The sequence below is a fragment of the Microtus oregoni genome, unplaced genomic scaffold (assembly GCF_018167655.1).
Source record: "Microtus oregoni isolate MIOR12 unplaced genomic scaffold, Mior012 000023F_ref0000262, whole genome shotgun sequence".
Classification (NCBI taxonomy): domain Eukaryota; kingdom Metazoa; phylum Chordata; class Mammalia; order Rodentia; family Cricetidae; genus Microtus; species Microtus oregoni.
Window position 1 is genome coordinate 17,969,254 of NW_024543082.1, and position 20,585 is coordinate 17,989,838.

At 43.7% G+C, this 20,585-nt stretch overlaps 2 protein-coding genes across 3 annotated transcripts in view; both read right to left on the reverse strand.

The window, feature by feature from the left end:
* Positions 1–936: 936 nt before the first annotated feature.
* Positions 937–9,243, reverse strand: Gcsam (germinal center associated signaling and motility). Of its 2 annotated transcripts, XM_041673357.1 has the most exons (6): positions 9,141–9,243; positions 6,528–6,596; positions 4,182–4,238; positions 3,166–3,212; positions 2,801–2,829; positions 937–1,828 (listed from the first exon to the last, which is right to left on the reverse strand). In XM_041673357.1, the coding sequence occupies exons 1-6, from the start codon at positions 9,167–9,169 to the stop codon at positions 1,511–1,513; spliced, it is 549 nt and encodes a 182-aa protein (XP_041529291.1). In that variant the 5' UTR covers positions 9,170–9,243; the 3' UTR covers positions 937–1,510. The 2 variants fall into 2 exon arrangements, with proteins under 2 accessions (XP_041529291.1, XP_041529293.1); XM_041673359.1 differs by lacking the exon at positions 6,528–6,596 and having other exon boundaries at positions 9,141–9,169.
* Positions 9,244–15,947: 6,704 nt separating this feature from the next.
* Slc9c1 (solute carrier family 9 member C1) overlaps positions 15,948–20,585 on the reverse strand; it is a 70,531-nt gene continuing 65,893 nt past the window's right edge. Inside the window, exons 25-26 of the mRNA XM_041672703.1 lie at positions 17,970–18,096; positions 15,948–16,015 (exon numbers count right to left, since the gene is read on the reverse strand). Coding sequence (XP_041528637.1) covers positions 15,948–16,015; positions 17,970–18,096 — 195 coding nt within the window. The remainder of the gene's footprint in view (positions 16,016–17,969; positions 18,097–20,585) is intronic.

The window sequence follows — 20,585 nt, forward strand, 5'->3', positions numbered from 1 at the left end:
TTTGCTAATAATTGCTTTAGTCTCGGTCATCTCATTTGTGTTTTCATATTTTCCCGCCATTTCATTGGTCTCTCCTCCTAAAGGATTGACTCAATGACCAAACATAGTAAATCTCAAGTAAATCACAAACTGTGCTTATTTAGGGCAAAGGTCTGCAAAATTATTATCCAGACTAGGTTAAATTAAAGGTATTTTTAGTTTTGCAAAGCCCTGGGTCTGTGTTGCAAATCAACTCTACCATGGTTGAGCAACCATAGACAGAAGGCAGACAAATCAGCGTGGCTCATGTTTCAGTAAACCTTTATCTCCAAAGACAGGTGGGGGGTCAGATTTGGTCTGTCTGCTGGTTATGCAGACTTGGCTAATGTAGGGCAGATGCAATTCCAGAAACTCTAAAGAAAAACTGAGTGAAAATAAAGAAGTGAGGCACAGAAGGTGCTCATGGAGAAGGGGTGTTTGTGTTATCTTCCCCATGTGGACATTCACACATGCTGGGTTAGTTATGGAGAAGTTTACTCTACTCTATATAGTATATAGCAGAAACACAGACTTGGAAGCTAGAGTAAGGTTCTGCACTAATGCTAACAAAGTACCTTTGGGCAAATTATGATCTCCCAGTCAAAAAGAGAAGATGGTGGGATCAAAGTTTCGTCAGTGGCCTTTCTCCTCCACCGTTCTCTGATACTGTGGTGATTCTACTGAGGTTTTTGCTTGTTTGTTTGTTTTGTTGGGTGAGGCAGGGTTTCTCTGTGTAGCCCTGGCTGCCCTAGAACTCACTCTGTAGGCCAGGGTAGATTCTTCTGAGATGTATGTGAAGGCATTTGAACTCTCTCTTCATGGTAGATCACTTGCCTAGCATGGATGAGGTTCTGGAGATGACTTCCGCACCATAAAAGGAAAACAATTGTGAGGGGAAAATCAGTGTTTGACAATGTAATTTAAAATTATATTAACAATAATCGTACAGGAAATTATAAGCCATTGGGACCGTGAGGGAAAGCACACCAAGTAAGACATGTCTTGGGACCATGGAGTAGAAGAAATATAGCAGGCTGCATAGCAAGTGATGCTGAGCTGGAATTTCACAATAATGAGGGAATTCCCCCTGGGGACATGTAACATGATTAGTAAGCTTCCTCTGGCTTCAGAAAACAGTTGTGGGGATAATTTATAAGAACTGAGTGAGAAGAGAGGAGCCTCTTGTGGTACTCCAAGGTGTAGATACGGGGAGCCCTTCCTACCACAGAGTATTTTTAACATCACTTAGAAACAAGAGTGATGTTCAAGACAACTGACTAATTTTTGAATGTTGGCCACTGTCAGTCTTTATAAGGCTTTGTGGTTTGCAGTCTGCCCTGCCAAGGTCCTCCAGAAGAAATAAGCTAAGGATCATTATGCCCTGTGACCGCTTCAACTAGTGTCCCCAAATCCTACGTTTATCTGTCATGAAACAGGGTCCCTAACTCCTCCTTTGATCTGTCAGTGCTAAACAAACTCTAATCTCGTCACATCATTTTAGATGAGAAAAGTGAGTCTCAAAGGCAGTTGTAAATGGCCGTGGCTGTTGAGGGGCATGAGATGGGAGTGTGCTGGGCACAAGAAGTTCATATTCATCCTCTGTGGAAGGTGGGGACTGAGGGGTGGGAGAGAAACGGAGAACGGAATACTCAGTCTCTGCTCCTCTTGAAGACTCTCTGTGTCTCTCAGTCAGGCTGGAGACATTCTCATAGAACCCCTCAGCAGAGGTGCCTGGCGGTCTTCCTCCGAGGGCCTTGTGATCAACAAGCACATAGCATAACTCCTCTGTGTACATCTGGCTAGCACTGTCCTGTAGGTCAAAGGAGAGTCATCATAAAGAGCTGACCTCTTTCCGTTCCATTTATACTTCAGTGACCACACGGGCCTGATGGGGGAGATTCTGTCTTCCACCACCACCACTTCCTCCATTTCATGGCCATCTTTTCTAAATGGCTGCAGTGGCATTCCAAACGCTAAACTAGAAGATGTGGTGTTCATGTCACCCAAAGTATATGGCTAACTTTGTGTGTCTTTTTTTGACATGTTCCATAGTGACCCTTGGCCACCTTGTATGCTTCCCTTGGTCATAGAACACCGGGTTAGATAATATTTAATTACTCATCAAGAGATCATTATTATTATTGTAGTCATCATTTGAGATAGGATCTCATGTATTCCAGTCAATATGTAGCAGAAGATGACCTTGAACTTCTAGTCCTCTTATTTTTATCGTATGAGTGCCATGGGGATATGTATGTCACCACATTCAGCTTATGCTGTGCTGGGATCAAACCCAAGGCTTCCTGCATGCTAGATCAGCACTCTCCACCCACAGGCTCCCTATTTGCAGATTACTGTATTCAAGGCAAGGTCTAACTTAATAGTGGATTCTCAGGAGCTAAAATTCAAAGGCAGCAACAGACAGTGAAAAGCATGTTGCTGCAGGAGCGGGACTGGAGTTTGGAAGCTGGCTCTGCCATTTCTCAGAAGTCTGGATTCAGAGACTATAACTCAAGCTCCCAGGCTTAGTAACCGGGAAGTGAGAAGACTAACACAGTAATACAACAATATGGGTAGCTGAGACAGCTCCATGAGATGTCTGTCAAACACTCAGCATATGGCCCGTCATCAATAAAGTGCTCAGCAAATGTTAGTTCTCTCCAGTCAGTTACACAACAGGATTGCTGCTGTCCCTGCCACCAGGCTCTGCAAATAACTGTGGGATCCCGCCCTGGCATCTACAGTGTTCCTTCCATCTTGCGATCAGAAGGGCTCTTATTACCTGCATAGGAGCTGAAGGCATCCCTTTATCTGCAGAAAGAAAATAGGCTTAATGAATTTCAGCTTGGAAAAAGACTCCAGGGGGTGGGGCTAGGGTGTTGGCAGTCAGACAGCTAACGGACAGCTAGAGTAGTCTACAGAAGTCCATAATGAACAAGGGTCTCCAAAGTACAGAGAAAGGACATATTAAAAATGTAAGTCCATCAAGAGTAAAAATGAAGGGGAAATGATGACTTATTTTGCTGGGCATTGTGGTGCCCACCTTTGATCCCAGAATTCGGGAGGCGGAGAAAGTTCTAGGATATTCAGGGCTGTTCCATAGAAAAACCCTATCTCAAAACAAAACAAAACAAAACAATGACTTACTTTGCTTTGGGGATTCCTTTCTGGCTTTAAATGTGCTTAGGTTTTTCCTGCAAGAAAAGAATGTAGATGGATTGTTTTAATATTCAGAAAGCCTTAAGCATTATATTATGAAACTTCAATTTCTATCATTGGTAATTGGCAGTTCTTATTCTTTTTTATAATACTTCTTTCAACAATAGGACTGAAAGAATAAGAAAGAGGAAAAATATAAGATGCTGTCATGTAGAAGTAACCCCCCCCTTTTCTGTCTATATTTTGCAATCTGATATGTGCATATGTGGTGTTAAGAGGTTATATATTTGGAGACTATATTTCTGACACAAAGCTCTATTTTGTTTTATATCTTATCAAATATATATTGTTTTATATTTAAAAATATATATATATCTATGTTTTATATTTTATCAAATGGAGGAGCAGGCATTTTTCAATCCCAAGTTTAATCTGTGACCCACCCCAAACAAAAACCAAACACTTCCTATTAAAGTACACTGCATAGGGGACGCCTTGGAATTATGATGGGAGCCCATTGTCATCTAGTGGGCAAAGACACAATTTCTTATCAGGATGACCCCCGGGGCTGCTATGCTAAGTCTGGTTAATGTCTCCATTGCTCACGGAGTGGTGGTAGGCTAATTTTAGCAGTCCTTTCACTCTCCAGAGTGTCTCAGTTTGGACAACAAGTTATCACCTGGACTACAAACCATGCAGAAGGCAGAGACGTGTGCTTCTATACAAGGAACTTGTAGTGAGAAGACTCTCAGTATTAATGGGCAGTTTCGTTCTTACCCCTGAGGCTTACCCATGCGAGAAGACGCTACCACCCATGAAACAATTATTCTTGATTCTTACCACACTCTGGATGCTGTTTCCTTGACTGGCTCTCAGTGGGTTTATCTGGGTTTGGTACGTGGCTTGGGTATAGCCACAAGGGCGAAGGAGCTCACAGATATCTTACAAGCCCCATGCTAAAAACACAGCTAGGGAGCGATTCACTGGAGCAGTGCTTCACTTACCAAGGAAGGCAGGAACACCCTTCAACGATGTGGCAACAACTCCAGCATCTGGAATAACTGAGAGAAGTAACAGGAAGTTGATGAGTCTGGTTTCTGGAACTTTGTTAACGGTGACTTCTTTCCCCTTGCTGCTTCTATCCTCACGCCTTGGGTGAACTGGTCATAGGGCTGTGACACCATCCGTTTTTAAGCAGGGTCAAACCTTCCTGTCTCATTCTCAGCAAGGGACACAAAAAGTTTTAAAACTCACAATTCCAGGGATTTACTTGATGCCTCTCAATGGAGTTTTGCCAGAAAATCAAGGTATGAGTATGCAGACGCTTGGGTCCAGCAGCATCTCCAGAGGATGTCACTGAACTCAGACTCGCAATCTCTCCTGCATATCCTCCACTCCAGCAGACTAGTCACATGTCTATCTCCTTCACTAGAATGTGAACTTCACAAGATTGGGAACTATATTCGTCCTGCCCATCACGGTTTTTGTCACCAATGTATGGCACTCTATCTGATATACAGCAAATTTGTTTTCCACAAATATTTGTTGAAGCTATAGTGAGTAGCTGTGAGCATAGCCACCAGGCCTGCTACCCAGATTCCGATGGAATAGCTAAGTACGAAGGCTTATGAGTTTTACAGCAGAAATTGGGAAACTTATTTGGAAGTCAGGCATTTACGATGAAGTCTAAAGCACTGTGCTCCTCTCTGGATTGGAGGGATAGCTGACTACCTACAGGGTTTATCATAAAAGCGCCTCTTTAACACACTACATGTACCAGTTACATTATATAAAGACATTTGGAAAATAGCTCTCAAAAATGTGCCCTCAGTGAACTTCCCCAGGAGTTCCCTCAGAAGGAGAACAGAAAGGGCTGGCTATAACCTGTGGCCGTGGCTATGACTACCAGCTTGGGTGAACATCTTAATGGCTTCTGGGTTCTCTGTGCTATCAGAGACTTTGGGGCATGGCCACAGCTCTCTTCCTTAGGTCATCCTTGATGTCCTTTGTGCCCTGTAAATCCTTTGCTTTCCTCTTCTGCTCCTCTTGTTAAAAGGCATCATATGGAGACTCCTGAATAGGCCTAGGGCTAAGAAAACAGGTTCACTAAGGAAACATAAAACTGAGAAGAAAGCGGAGGGTAGAGTTCTGAGGTACTGGATTCATACTCTTACTTCTAAAGAAAAATTGAGCCACAATTTAATTTGTAAAATGAGGGTATATGTTCTACTTATTTCATGAAGCCGTTGAGGATCAGACGAAGGTGATGATTTGCAAAAGTGACTTGGAAGTTTTCCTTTTTTTATACATTTCCTGGCAGTGCATTCTTGCAATTTAATATGTGTGTCTTGATTTAAGGAGAGCTCAGGTAAGCAAAATAACATCTAAAAATGTGCCCTCTGGTAAACGATCCCTGGAGTTCCCTCAGAAGCAGGAAAGGTTGCATTGCGACCTCAAATTAGAGACACAAACCTCTGTGACATCAGAGGGATGCCTTCAATCTTGAGTGTCTGTTTCTTCATGAGGACTCTGTCATCAAGTCTATTATTTCTCTCTCCTTTGTCCTTGTCCCCCTCCTTTTCTCTCCCCTTCCAATCCTGTGATGTATGTGTTTTAACAGATGACCAATGATACCCTCGAGATACAGAATTCTCAGCTTGCACTGAAGATATGCAGCCTTGGGTGGGAAGGATCTTAGCATCTTTCCCTCAAACATAGTCATGATTTTTTTTTTTTTTAGGTCCTCTCTCAAAAGTGCGTCCTGGAACACTATGAAAATGGCTGCTAACTCTGTAGGTTATAGAACAACAGACTTTGCCATAATTTGGAATTCTTAGACCTGAGAAACTTGTACATCGCAAGATTCCTTCCTCAGGAGTTATTTAAAACTAGATACTCAAAAGGCCACCCAGGAAGGATGCATGAAACTCTATTAGTTTCCACAGAACTGCCATAAACACAAGCACCTCTCCACAGGTCTTTCAACCTCGTGTCATGGGAGAATGTATTGAGCTCAGAAATAGGAACTTGAAGCTTAATATGACAAAGCCAACGTAGAGATTTGAGTACAAAGGTACTTTATTCCAAAAACAAAGAGACTACAGGATTTCAGATCTTTATTTCAAGCTGTCCCAGGGACTTAAGCATCTGATTTCCTGTTGCCAAGGATACACACGGTTCTTAGAATAGCAGGATGTCTCCTGTCCAATGTGGGGAAGTCTTGTTTTCTTTCCAAGTGTTTTCACACTGATTGCCATTGTGGCTGCTACTGGGTCTCCACTGTGAGAATGTGTAGCCCCACCCCTGATAGGCTTTTTCTTCCTGGGGAGTGGGGTAGCCTATTCTCTCACCTGCGTGTCCTCTGCTTGGCATTCCGGAGTCTCATATTCCAATGTGTCTCCTGAGTGTCCAGCTGCCACCTAAGATGTAAATATCAGACATGGGCCATGTGTTTTCTCCCATAATTCCCACTATAGTTTTGTGCTTTTAGCCAAGCTTTCCATTTCTTCTGTGTATGTGTAGTCTTGGAACCACCTTACCACTTCCCTCATTGTTTTGGCATTTATTCGTGTCCCCTCCTGAAGCACGGGACATAGCCCGTTTCAGATCTAATGCCTTATCACTAGAGAAGCAGCCCACACCCACAATCTTAAGATAATGTCTGAGAGTCCTCATCACAAGCATGAACGTGCCACCGCCCAGGGGGAGGCCGGAGCCTTTCTGTTCCTTCTCTATTTGCTGCAGTTCTAGGAGCTGCACGCAAGCAATGGCTTCTATGAGACACCATCTTTTCCAGAAATCCAGAGAACAAGGGAGAGTAGAAGGGGAAATAAACATTAAATAAAGATAATTAAATTCATTCCCTGTTTGGATTTGGTGCCTCTTTAGTCATTCTTTTTCCATTTTCTGGAAGTTGAGGGTGTGGAGAAATAAACTTGGTGAGTACTTCCTAGTATACTTCCGCCTTTCTATGTGCTAGACTCCATTCAGTTTCAGAGGAAGTCCGCTGGTTGATAGTATTGTCCCATCATTTATTAACAAGGGAAGCGGGGAGAAAATCTAGGCAGTTTGTTCGAGGATCTTTGTCCCAAGACCTTGGGCTCTCCTTGTGGGGGAGAGATGGTTTTCATCCTATGATCTGCAGAGGCATGGTAAGGAGTGTGCCCACACAGGTACCAGAGGAAAGATGGACAAGAGATGCCAGTTGATGTAAAACAACAACTTCAATTAGCCCGGGAATGAGGACACTGGGGAATTTATTTAGGGACACAATGAGATCTGAACCACGGGCTGAATGTATAGGACTAAATGTAAATTCCTAAAGCCACACGAGGAAAAGAGAGTGTGAGCTGGTCAGGAAAGACTGCAGTCAAAGGTACCCAAGCAATTTCCAGAGTGAATTCAATCATCTCTAAAATGTAACGGACGCAGCATCATAAAAATCTAGCCACTGAGTAGAAAATTATTATTTTTGCATATTTATGAGAAGAGCTCATTTAAAAAATACAGAGGGCTTTTCACTTTAGAAACAAAATAGAGTAAGCCCCAAACAAAAATTGAAGGAAGGCATTACTGGCTCTCCTTAGGTAAAGACACACAAATGACTGGTGGACACAGGACTAAAGGAATAAAGACTGTGTATGTAACGCTGCAACTGTTAGTGTGAACACCAGCTCATTCCATCTTCTCCTACCTGTATCTCTATATTTTCATCTCTCTCACAATCAATATACATCAGTGTCATAACACAACCCCGCAGCAAGGTTCTGAGACTCGAAAGTGCGTGTGTGTCATCCATCACTACATCCTCATCTATACTGATCTCCATTTTCTTTCCTCTCTCCTCAGGGATGCTTCCAGCCGTCCATCTAGCACTTACTGTGCACCTGTTGTGTGCCAGGAACAAAGGCAGGAGCCAGGACTTCCCAGAGCAAAGAGCAGAAAGTAAAAGGCAATCCTTACATTAGCGGCATTCACAAAGAGATATAACGGCAGGCAGTAATTATAGAAGGCCATTAGCAAGTGGAGGAGGTAGAAGAGAGTCCAGGGCAAACACTCAGGTAAGGCTGGCTCTCAGAAAACTACACAGACACTCCCAAGTCTCCTTGGGTAAGTGGTGTTTTTGCAGGACCTCATTCTTCTATATTCCCCTTTATATGCTATGTGAGACCACAGCAGCAAGCACAATCCGGAAAGACGCCCTGCCAGCTTACTCTCTATAGATCACCTCACTTCATACCATAGAAATTCCTTTATTTCTGGTGATACAAATTTTCTTTAAGTGTGTTTGCTTTGATTGAATGAAAACGATAAGCTGAAAACCGAAATTAGCCTCTCATCAATGAAGCCTTCTCTGTCAGGGACTATGCAGGTAGCTGCCATCCACACTAGGAACCTCTGGGTAGGATTACACTATTATTTCCATTTAAAGTGAGGAGAACAGCCCTGCTGTGGTAGCCCACAGATTTAATCCCAGCTTAAGGCCAGCCTGGTCTACCAAACAAGTTCCAGGACAGCCAGGGCTATGCAGTGAAACCCTGTCCCAAAAACCCATCCCCAAAGCCAAAACAAACAACAACAAAATAAAAGTGACCGATGTCCAGGAAGGTAAGTCTTTTCCCTAATGTCATGACCCTCCTTAACCTGCTTGTAAACGCATCAACTGAAGCCTCATGGTGGCAGGGAATGTCTATTTTAAATTTATAAAGAATCCCCGAAAGGGTGGATGCTCATGAACATATTTAGGAACATCAAGAATCCATGAGAGCATCCCTGAGATGGAGACATTTCAACCATTCTCCTCCAGCAGGAGGTAAAACCTGCAAGAAAGTCACCTGGTGTGCACCTCAGGAGGTGATGAATTTTTGTCACACTCCTTTCCCGGTCCCCTCACCCTAAGAGTAGTCCTCCATTTCTCTTTCAGCACCGGGCCAGGTCCCTGGTCTCCCAGAAAGAGAACTCACCCGATTTTCCTCTGTAGACAGTTCCCCATCAGACTTCTCAGCCCCTTCCCCGAGTGTGTTCCTATTTCCTTCTCAAAGGTCTTGCACCTTACTCTTTGGGGCAGCTTCCAACTCACAGCAGGGCCAGAGCAGCTCTGGCCCAGCTGCAGACTGTCAAAAGGAGGAGGCGCCTGCCTGCAGCAGGAGGAAGAGGGCTGGGGGAGCGTGAGAGGCACATGCACAAAGAATATTCTGAAAGCCAGTCAAAACCCTGCTGCACCAAGCTACTAACCAAACCGGAAACTGCTGGTCAGGGAGACTGCAGGGTTGTGGTTGCAGAGGGGCTATGGGAGTTTTTCATGGCAGACACCCGCATTTATTAAATCACTGCTTCAGGGAAGACAAATGGGGGAGGACCTTGGTAAACAAGTAAACAACAAAACCCAAAAAAACCCTGCAAAACAACAACAAAAACCCCAGAATCAAGCCACAGTCTAGCTGGACATACATATATACACACATATATATTATTAGTTTATATATACACACACATTCTGACTTAAATAAAACTTTCCCATCTTGGCTGGCAATGCTCCTTCCAAGAGCCGAAGACCATTGAACAAAAACTGCAACACCACACACGAGAAGACCTCTTCTGAGTTGTTGGTCAGGACTCTCAAAGAGACTCCCCAGACACACAGCCTATTGCTATTGCCCTTGGCTGCCCCCTGAAGGCGGAAGGTAAGTCCTTATTGCTGAAGACGCCTTGCACTTTAGATGGCCCAGACACCACTGATCTGGAACAGACCTGAATGCCTCTTCCCTGAGGACTAACTCTTATGGTGCAGAAGGCACCCTGTAGGCTTCCAAAGGAGGGAGGTAACCATCAGTCCTACCTAGATAATAATGTCTATGTATCTACGAATCACATGATGACCAGCATAGCACAATAGTTTTAAGGGTGCCACAGTGGCACACATAACATGGTGGTGACCAACAGCTCTCTAGTTGGACCTCAGAGCCACTCAACAAGAGGGAAACTATGCCTGGCACTGGAAACCTAGCCCACTCCCCGGAGCTAGTGAAGTCACGGATCTTGGAAGTCTTTATGTAAACCAATAAGGCACATTTTGTATACAGAAAAAAACAGGCTTTCCAAATAAGTCAGCAGGCCTGTGTTTAGGTATTTTTCCAGGTTGAAAGAATCTGGATTCTGGATATAAAATTTTATATCAATTCACACATCACTCGCTAAAAATTCACAAATGAAATACAGCTCTGAAGGCAGTGAATGGGTGAAAACACGTTATATGCACACGGTAGACTATCGCCTGGCAGTGAAAAGAACGGACCCCTGGGTTACAGAACAATTAGAATAACTCTGAGTGCATTGCCTGACAGAAAGAAACCAGACCTGTAATGGGTTTGTGACTTTCTGGATAAGGCAAGACTAGGAGCAGAAAGCAGGAATACCTACCAGGAGCACCCCACCAACCTCTAATACATATGGGTGGTACTAATTCATGTTAGGGGGGATTTTGATCTTGGTCTTGACTGTAGTGGCTGTGTGTTTATGCCCTTCTCGCTCTTTACAGAATGGTACCAAGGGGGGATTAACTGTATAGAAATTATATTGCAATAGAGAAAAAGCTTAAAATGAATTCTCAGACTGCAATCTTGTTTTTTTCTTCATTGCTTTATTTTTTTTTCTTTAATCTTGTTTATGATGGTTATTCACTCATCCCTTCCACAAGTATATGGTGAGAACCTACTGTGTGCTGAGCACCTTGGGCTCAACAGTGAGCAAAACAGAGGGAAAAATACTTCTTTATTTGGCCTTGAGTAAATACAGAGGTCATATCTAAAGCCAACAGCAGGATGGGAACTGTCTTAGTTGCTGTTCTATTGCTGTGAGAGATAGGTGAGCAAAAACAAAGCAACTCTTACAGGAGAAGAAAGCGTTCAATTGTGAGCTTGCTTATAGTTTCAGGGGACTCATCACAGTGGGAAGCAAACAGGCGTGGCACTGGAGTAGTAGCTGAGAATTTTCCAACCTGATCTGTAGGCAGCAGATACAGAGGAGGACGTCGTCTCTCCTGGCATTTTGAAAGCGCAAAACCCAGCCCCAGCGACACACCTGCTTCACAGTCACACTTACTCCAACAAGGCCACACCTCTGAATCCTTCCCAGTTATTGACGGTGGCTGTATAATGACTAGAGGTGGATGTACTAGAGGTGGGGACTGCAAATCAGTCTTGAGTCTCAGTTTTCAGGCGTCAGTTTTATTCCGACCACTAGGGGGAGACATTGAGCTGTGGAAGTGTCAGATTCTGGCCAAGGAAATGGTGTTGATTTTGCATGAGGTGGGGCACTGTTTAGCGTGGTCCAGACTTTGTGCTAAACTCTCTCCACTGCACAGAAGAAACTGCTGCAATTCCAAAAAGAAATCTGAGCCATCCTCTCCTTCTTCCCATCAGTGTTTACTTCAGTACTTAATATCCCTGAGAAATTGTGTGCCCTGAACTGTGAGCAAAAACCTCAATATTTATACACAAGTGAGCATGAAATTAGAAGATTTAGGAGATCTTCGCACTTACCTATTTATTATTTGTCGTTGTGTGGGGGAGTTAAGAACCAATGTAAAAATGGTCCCGTGATACTTTCATATTATAAGGTAACGAGATCAGAATAACCATTGGTTACTGGATTTGTGAGAGTCCCACACTCCAGCAATTTCTTTATGTGAGAATTCTGTGGTTATCTCAGAGTCATTTCCTGCCTTTTTCAGCTGAGTAGGGATGAAAGAGCCTCTCGTGCCCTACCCAGGCCTGACCCTGCGCATTCTTTCAGAGCTCCGGGTGTGGCAGAGAGCTACACTTTGGTGACAGGATCGTTTCTTACATCAGTGTCTCATGTAGGGAGGGCTTTACAGTCCAGCCAGACACCGACAGTCACTGAAGCTGTGGCTAATACCTCTCTTCAGTAGCCTGGTTTCCAAGCTAGAAGCCAGACAACCTAAGCAGCTTGACAAATGGCATGGGGTTAAACGAGTTCACGACTATCAGGTCGAAATACACAGTGAAGCTGTGAAATGGAGTAATTCAGCCCTGCTCTCTAAGGTCCATGACTTCCTCTGCACAATGAGGGTCCCTCCACTTCTAAAACACGTGTGATGTCCTCATGAGCTGTTGGAAGAGAACACTTCTTCCCTTGTTCTGATGCTTGACTCAGACTCAGAGGGGACTCTCCGTCCCTTGTCTTTGCAGTCTTCAGCTGCCTCCTGCTGTTTACTCGACCAGGCTGCATATCTGTGCTGATGGAAGTAGAACGTGGGCAGTCTCTGGGCAGTGGGTAGTCTCTGTGTAATTCTCCTTCTATTTGGGGCATGGATTAACCCTTAGACATCCCAGATGTTCCTCTGTTCCCAGCTGTGCACCAAGCTTAATGCCAGATGTCTGCAATAGTCCATTTCCAGTTCTATCAAAGAGAAGGTAACCACATTCTTTTGTTGGCTCCAACAATAATGGTGTGTGTTTGTGTTTGTGTGTGTGTGTGTGTGTGCGCGCGCACATGCTTGTGTGTTTACATCTACCTGTGTGTGTATACGCATGCAAGTGTGTGCTTTACTATGTTAATTCTTTTACTTAATTCTTCCTCAGCCGAGAAGGCAGAAGCAGATCTAATGCAGTCTCTGAAACAATACTGCACTAATACTGGGAAAGGTTGGTTGACGTTCCCAAGAGGATCAGATCTGTCCACGACAGGGACATCTCCACTTGGCTCCTCTGTCTCCATCATAAGTTGTTGCCATGACATTCATAATTCCCAACGCTCGATCCTAAAGATAGGCATTGAAATTTTTATTAATTCTTCAGTTTTTCATTTAGGGTTGTCCATACTGGAAGAATGTACCAGCTTATTTTCGACTCCCCATTCTGTCTCCTAGAAACTGTGAGGTTTTTTTGTAAATTACTCGAAATTTCTGTCTTCCTTTGGTCTCCCATAAATGGTATAAAAAAATACATCTACGTTGTTGTATCAATTTTATAATGATCAAGTTCCAGAGTAACATACAATGAAACATGTCATGCACCCTAGTTTTTTAAATTTATTCTTCTCTCATATATTACATCCTGACAGCAGTTTCCCCTCTCTCCTCTCCTCCCCTCCCAGTCTCCCCTCCCAACTCCCCTTTCTTCCAGATCCACTGTTCCTCAGTTCCCTTCAGAAAAAAACAGGCCTCCCAGGAATACCAACCAATCCTGGCATAACAAGTTACAATAAAACAGGGCACATACTTTTGTATCAAGGCTGTACAAAGCAACCCAATATGAGGAAAAGGGTTCCAAAAGCAGACAAAAGAGTCAGACACAGTCCCCGTTGCCACTGTTAGGAGTCCCACAAAACACCATGCTACATAATCATAGTTTCAAATGTTCCTGGGACAAAACCTAGAATCACCGGATAAATCCCTCTCCATTGAGGGATTGCCTAGATCAAGCTGGGCGGTGGACACGTCTGTTAGGGACACTTTTGGTTGTTAACTGAGTTGGAAAGGTCTGGCCTGAATGTGCTCGCACCATCTCATGGGGTCGGCCCTGAACTAGGAGAGAAGGAAGCGGGCTGAGTGAGCTCCCTCTCTGCTCTTTGCTGTAGACATCATTTGACAACCTGCACGAAAAGGGAGGGACTGGGAGCCAGTGATGTGGCATTTTGATAGCAGTGGTCAGATAGAGAGAGGAAACCAGGAGGATGGAAAGTCTTAGAGTCTTAAAGTTACCACCTCCCTCCCTGGTCTGACTCTAGAAACCCCAGCATTTGGAGAGTCGGTTGGCTTGTGGGAGACTCTTTAATTCACACTGTCACACAAAGGGCACATGAACTCTGGCTTGTCTCTGTCTCCAGGAATAGACGTTTTCTGGTCATGTTGAGAAGCTTAGGCTGCTTGCTGAACCTCTTTACAGGTTGTTTCTAGGAGACGTCTTAGATGCTAGCATTGTGTTTGAGCACTGCACCATTTTCTTGCTTCTAAAAATGGATATTGAAACAGAAGTCAAATTTCGAATCTTTTAACAAGGCATGACTGCTTTGGCAGCTTGATACTACCTAGAATCATCCGAGAAGACAGTCTCAACAAGGGATTATCTACAGCGGGGTGTCTCATGCCCATGTTTATGTGGCACCGCCTCAATTAAGTCACTTGGTGAGAAGGATTCAGCCTACTGTGGGCGGTTCCATTCCTTTGGCAGGGGGTCCTGAGCTCCTCAGTAGAGAAATTGAACTGAGCATGAGCAGGAGAGTGTAAATGCATTTATTTCTTCCTGCTCTTAAGTGTGGGTATGATGTGACGTGCCTGCCTTTACTCTCCCTCAAAGATAGATATAAAATTATAAGATGAAATAAATTCCTTTCTTCCCTAAGTTGCTTTTTGTTGGTAATCTGTCACAGTAAAAAGGAAACTAGAACCCAAGGGTTTGCTAGACAGAGGAGGACTGGTGTGGGATGTGATGCAGGGCAGAGGAACCAGGACCTCTTGCCATGGTCACTGATATTCCATCTCATAGGACCAGAACAAGGCAATCTGGATGTTGTGACAGAGCTTTGAAGGGGAATCTCGCCTTGTCAGGGAAAACCATATTCTGGCGTGACAAGAGAGCTGGCCCAACATAGCCAAACATCTGATAAGTGGGAATAAAACATCCCTTGACAACACAACTTGATGGTTCTCTACATGGTCTACTGACTTGTGTTTCTGTCTTTTAATGAACCTTCACCTTCTCAATGCCGTTGCTTAAAGCAGGAAAGAAAAGAGAGAAAGGTCACACTGTAACTTCCTGTCTCTACTTCTCAAGGGCTAGAATTGCAAGTGTGTGACATTTTTATTGCTGGATAAGCACCATCCTTTAAACAAGTACAAGAAAAACACTAGCTTACCTGACTCCCTTTCTGTCGCCCAGACACCATGAAAGAGGATGAGTCCCATAGGCTTGGCTGGCTAACCATGTAGCTGACATTGTGCTCCAGAATTACCTTCTATTTTTACCTTAACTGGCTTCCTTACCTTTTTGTTTTGTTTTTAATCAAAGTTTCCTTTTGCTCTTCTGGGCCTAGCGAGACTGGTATGGGGCTTTCTGAGAAATTCAGTTTTGTCCAGGACAGAGGCGATTAGAATGTTTAATACTGTGCACTGTGTTCATCCAAATTATGATGCGCTAGGGCAGTTGTTCTCAACCTTCCTAACACTGCAACCATTTTAATACAGTTATTTATGCCATGGTGACCCCAACAATAAAATTATTCGGTTGCTACTTCATAACTGTAATTTGGTACTGTTATGAACTTTAATGTAAGTATCTCTATTTTTCGATGGTCTTAGGTGACCGCAGTAAAAGGGATCAGTCAACCCTCAAAGGGATCATGCATGACCCACAGGTTGAGAACCAGTGCTCTAGGGGCAGCCTGCTTTTAGACTGGAGAATTCTAGTCTTTGCAGAGGTCTTTGTGGCAGCCTTGGGATCTGACCAACTTCAGCACACGACAAAGTGAAGGGGCTCAGATTAAATTCAAAAACATCCTTGCTGATGCTTGCATGCGATTATGATTCAAGACAAGCATTCTGCCATCTCTTGAACTTGCTAGTCATTTGCATATTGTTTTTATGAAAGTATATTAACAATGGCTATTATACATTGGGCAAAGAGAAACTTTTCATACCCAAATCTATAAAGTGACTGTAAGGTAAAGTCCTCCAGGATAAGAGAAATGCATGGGTTCTTTTCATAAGTTGCAGACTCTCTTTTAGCTCAATAAAACATGAAAAATTGCTCTCACGTTACCTCTGCCTTGGCATTCTTCTCTTCTTCAGAGGTCTCCTCCAGGGTTTCAAGTGATTCTTCTACAAAGGAAGATGGGGTTACTTCGTCACTGGGGTGAGTCACACTTTTAAGTAGGTTAACTATCAAACTAGATCACATTTAAATTTCAGACACCCCGGATCTGTCATCTGACATGCCAGTGGGACGACAGGTCACTTCTCAAAGCGTGTGTGACAGGCTTTAATTGTAAAGATATGCAGCAAATGCATGAGACAGTTGAAGAGCTGGGGGAAAAATCCTTTATTTGAAAATCTCTTCTATATTATAAATTATTAGATAATAAAACTTTTATATTAATATGTATTAGGAGTGTCCACGAAAGCAGAAAGGTCCCATATGAGAGCAAAAAAGCAGCCATGCTTTCTTGGAGTTTTTAGTTAGCAGAAAGTGCAGGCAAATAAACACAGAAGCAAGGATAGTGTTGAAAACATAATGGGGGAGAGAGAGAGAGAGAAAGAGAGAGAGAGAGAGAGAGAGAGAGAGAGAGATTGAAAAGGTAAGGTGTGGTAAGTCCATGAATGGAGAGATGTGGGGTAGGCTTGAGGGAAGTAGGAACAAGGAAGAAGGAGCACTCTGTGAAAACACCCAAGAATTAGAGACCACTTTCTTTCTTTTAGGGGAACTGTTGGTTAACTAATGTGTTTAGGGTTTTGGGATTTTGGAGAAGCGGTGGCAGTTGCAGAGAAAGCAGATGATAACAGCCTCAGGACCATAATCCACAGTCACGTGATCCTATGGTCAGTAGGAACCCATAAGATGGCAGGATTTTATGTCCACAGCGATGCAAAGATTTGGGGACTGGAGAGGAGGCCTAGCAGTTAAGAGTGTGTACTGTTCTGCCAGAGAGCGGAGTTTACTGCCCTGCACTCAGGCTGGACAGTTCACAATGGCCGACAGCTCCAGCTCCAGCTCCAGTGAGATCCTCCATCTCTGCCTGCCTTGGGCAACTACACACACATGAACATAACCACACACAGGCACACACACACACACACACACACACACACACGCTTCATTAAAATACATTTAAAAGCTTTGAGAGTACATCATTATAACACAATAAAGACAAAATGCACTTAGAATTAACAACATAGTATTGATAGTTTTACTTGACATATACCACAGGTCTTTTTCACATTGTAACATGGAAATGTATTATTATAGTGAATATGTAATATTCAGTCTTGCTGATTAAATTGTTAAATAGTAATTTATTATTAACTAATTCATTATTATTTTAGATTACATATATAATATTTTATTATTTAATTTATTATTTAATAGTAATTTATTATATAAATTATTCTCTCTCCCTCTGTCTGCTCTTCTTCTGGAGAGGCAGCTTCTGCCTCTCTCTCCCTTCTCCCCCCTTCTCTCCCTTCTCTCCTTCCCTTTTCCCTCCCTAACCCACTAAATAAACTCTATACCCAAACTCTCTCTGCATGGTGTATCTATCTGTCTGTCTTCTACCAAGGCCTCAAGCCACCCGCCAGCGGACCCGCCGAGTTCTCCATGGTCCCCATGGGACCGTTTCCCATCACCTCTTTATAAATGATAACATTGGTACATGACATGGCCAGGCTCTCTCCATGTTTCCTCCCATCCACTGGTGGCCAGCTGAGGACACGTGGGGACCCTGGACTCGGACCACTTTCCAACATCCTGTGCCTGCTTCATCTCAGGCTTCTGAATCCATGATAGCATACCTCCCCCAACCCCCCATAAAAACCTATGGCATCAGAGGAGGTAAAGACCAGAGTGAAATCTCTGAGACCATGAACTGAAATGGAGTTCTCCTCCTGTAGGTTACTGATTGCAGGTTTTTGTCATAGTGATGGGTAATTTAGCATATCAAACATGGCAGATAAAAGAAGTAACTCCAGGCAGAATGCATACACCTGTTCCAAAATGCAGGCATCACTATTTTTTATGAAAAGTAAATTCTTATAATTATGCCAAAGAAATGTAACTCACCTATACAATCTGGTTTCACTGAAATTCTTCGAGGTGGTATATACTTTTTTACATTCCATCTGAATTTCCTTGCAGCAACTGAGGTTTGAATAATCATTACTTTTGTGAATTCTTCAGTGCCTTGTATCTGAAAGTTGATGGAAGATGCGTTGCTTCTGAGTGTATGTTATGTGGTTACCCCAGCAAGCTTGTTTTCTAGGTTCTCAGCCTCCTGACTGCTGGGATGACCAACATTAGGCACCATACCTTGTTCTGCATGCACACACTTCTTTGATGTATTCGGGTATATTATTTCAGACAGACTTTATGGTAACAACCCTAACAGTATGCTGTCCTTAGTAGATGAAAACCAAACCCCACTAAACACACTGCTGCTTATTCAACAGAGCACTTGAGACATAGTTTCTTTACTAAACATCAGAAACTGCCAGGTTTTGTCTTTTATATGATTAATGATAGATGGTCACTATTGATAACATATCTTTAGGATGAAGTACGGCTCAAAGTCATTCTTAAGGATATTTGGATACAGGGTAAACCCAGTAAGTATTGCTGAAAATGATCATTCCACAATGTGTTTATTGTAAGCACCATTTAGTGCCTATTCTGTTTTTGAGACGTTAAGGGGCTGGTAGGGCCATTCGGCATTTTGACTGACAGCTGACAGACTCTACCTTACGTCCTATCGTCTTGAGTCCCGAGTTGTCAGACCAACAGTTTCTGCTCTAGTAACTCCTGTGATCACCCAACAAACTCCCCTCTGGCTGCATGGACCACAGCATCCACAAGTGCTGTTCAAGCTTCAGCTCCTGCTTAAGGAGGTCTTGCTCTACTCAACCACCTCTCCAGGCAATTAGCATCAGCTCTGCAACATCCCACTCCAGGAAAAATATGCCCTTGTCAACTGGAGGAGACCATGTTCATCCCGCAGCTATTCTCACAGGGGGCAAGAGATGCAGCCCTCCCCAGTGCCAAAGCTATGGCTGGTCATAAAGGATGTAATTGGTGCGTACGAAAGGGTTGTGATTGGTGGAAATAAAAGCTGTGCAAGCACAGGCCTGTGATTAGTATACTACCAGGGTGCCCTAACCCCCTTCTGTATATATAATATATACATAGAATACATATACTTATAACGTATGTATATGCATATAAACAAGCTTTCACTAAGTCTCCCACAACAGTGGAGCATTGAATCCAAACATACTCTCCTATTGTTATCTTATTGCAGATACAGTCAGCAGAGATAGCGGAGAAAAGAATAGAACAGGACCTCGGGAGCAGGGGCAGCAGCCACAAAGCCACTAAAGAGTTGCAGAGAATATCCAAGGCAGAAACCATATGAAGTTAAGAAGGTGATTGACATTGAAAATGCTGTGAAGAGCCAAAGGCAGACATTGGAAGGACAGAAGACAGCAGGCTGTGGTTGCTAGGAGACTGGTTGCTAGGAGGCCAAGGATTATGGAGCTAAGAGTCCAGACATGCAGATCTCACCACAGTAACCCCCCAGCTTTGAATGGTTGGAGCTATAAACCCCTGGTCATGGCATAGACCTCAGGGTCAAAGCTGTCAGTCACAAGGGAGCTACCAGGTGAGAATCCAGGATTTACAGCGGGGTGGCTGAAGTAGTAACAGGCTGTATTTTGACAAGAAGGAATTGACTCAGTAGGTGAAAGGAATTAGCTGTGTCAGGGTCTCAGTGAACAGAGAGAAAACAGGAGTTAGGGAATCAACAAGAAAACCTACAATCACAAAGGCGCTGGCCCCACAACGTTCAGCTAAGTTCACCAAGCTCAGAGTATTTTTGTGTCTATCAGCTTTCCATTTGAAAGAAACTCACCCAAAATAAAACAAGCCTTCTCATGTGCATAGCTAGGACGCCTGTTAAGGAATTCCACATAACAGTGTGCTCTCTAGGGTGAAAAGTTCATCTGACCTGACCTTCAACAACGGCCTGAAGACAGCCTAGCAGATCTTTGTAGGGGGATTTCAGCTCCAGTCAATCAAGGAAGCTGATAAAATCATTTGAATGAGTTCTTTTGTGGTTGTCTGCCTGGCTCCCCGACTCCCCACCACCCTTGCCACCACCCTGACAGTGGTTGCACCATTCCCTGGTGACTAAAATCCAGTAAAAACTGCCCAGAAGCTTGCTTTCTATCCCTCGGTCCCAAGTCTATCCTGGAAGTACACATATGTACTGTTCCATGCCAGCTGTGCACTGTGACTACACATATGTACCTGTTCCATGCCAGCTGTGCACTGTGACTATACACATGTATTGTTCCATGCCAGCTGTGCACTGTGACTACACACATGTATTGTTCCATGCCAGCTGTGCACTGTGACTACACACATGTACTGTTCCATCCCAGCTGTGCACTGTGACTACACACATGTACTGTTCCATCCCAGCTGTGCACTGTGACTACACACATGTCCCTGTTCCATGCCAGCTATGCACTGTGACTACATACATGTACCTGTTCCATGCCTGCTGTGCACTGTGACTACACACATGTACCTGATGATTTTCACGGGACTAATGTCCTGTGGGCAGTCACATTGGTCTTGCTCACTGTGCTATTCTAGCTCTGCTCCTGTGTATTCAGCTGCCTG

Bases quoted from the DNA above. Each gene is read 5' to 3' on its own strand.
- Gcsam (XM_041673357.1), bottom strand. From the start codon at position 9,169: ATGGGGAACTGTCTACAGAGGAAAATCGG. The intron at 4,239-6,527 runs GTGAGAGAATAG...TACTTCTCTCAG, and splicing joins GCCAAGCAGAGGACACGCAG to TTATTCCAGATGCTGGAGTT. The intron at 3,213-4,181 runs GTAAGTGAAGCA...CTTTTCTTGCAG, and splicing joins GGGTGTTCCTGCCTTCCTTG to GAAAAACCTAAGCACATTTA.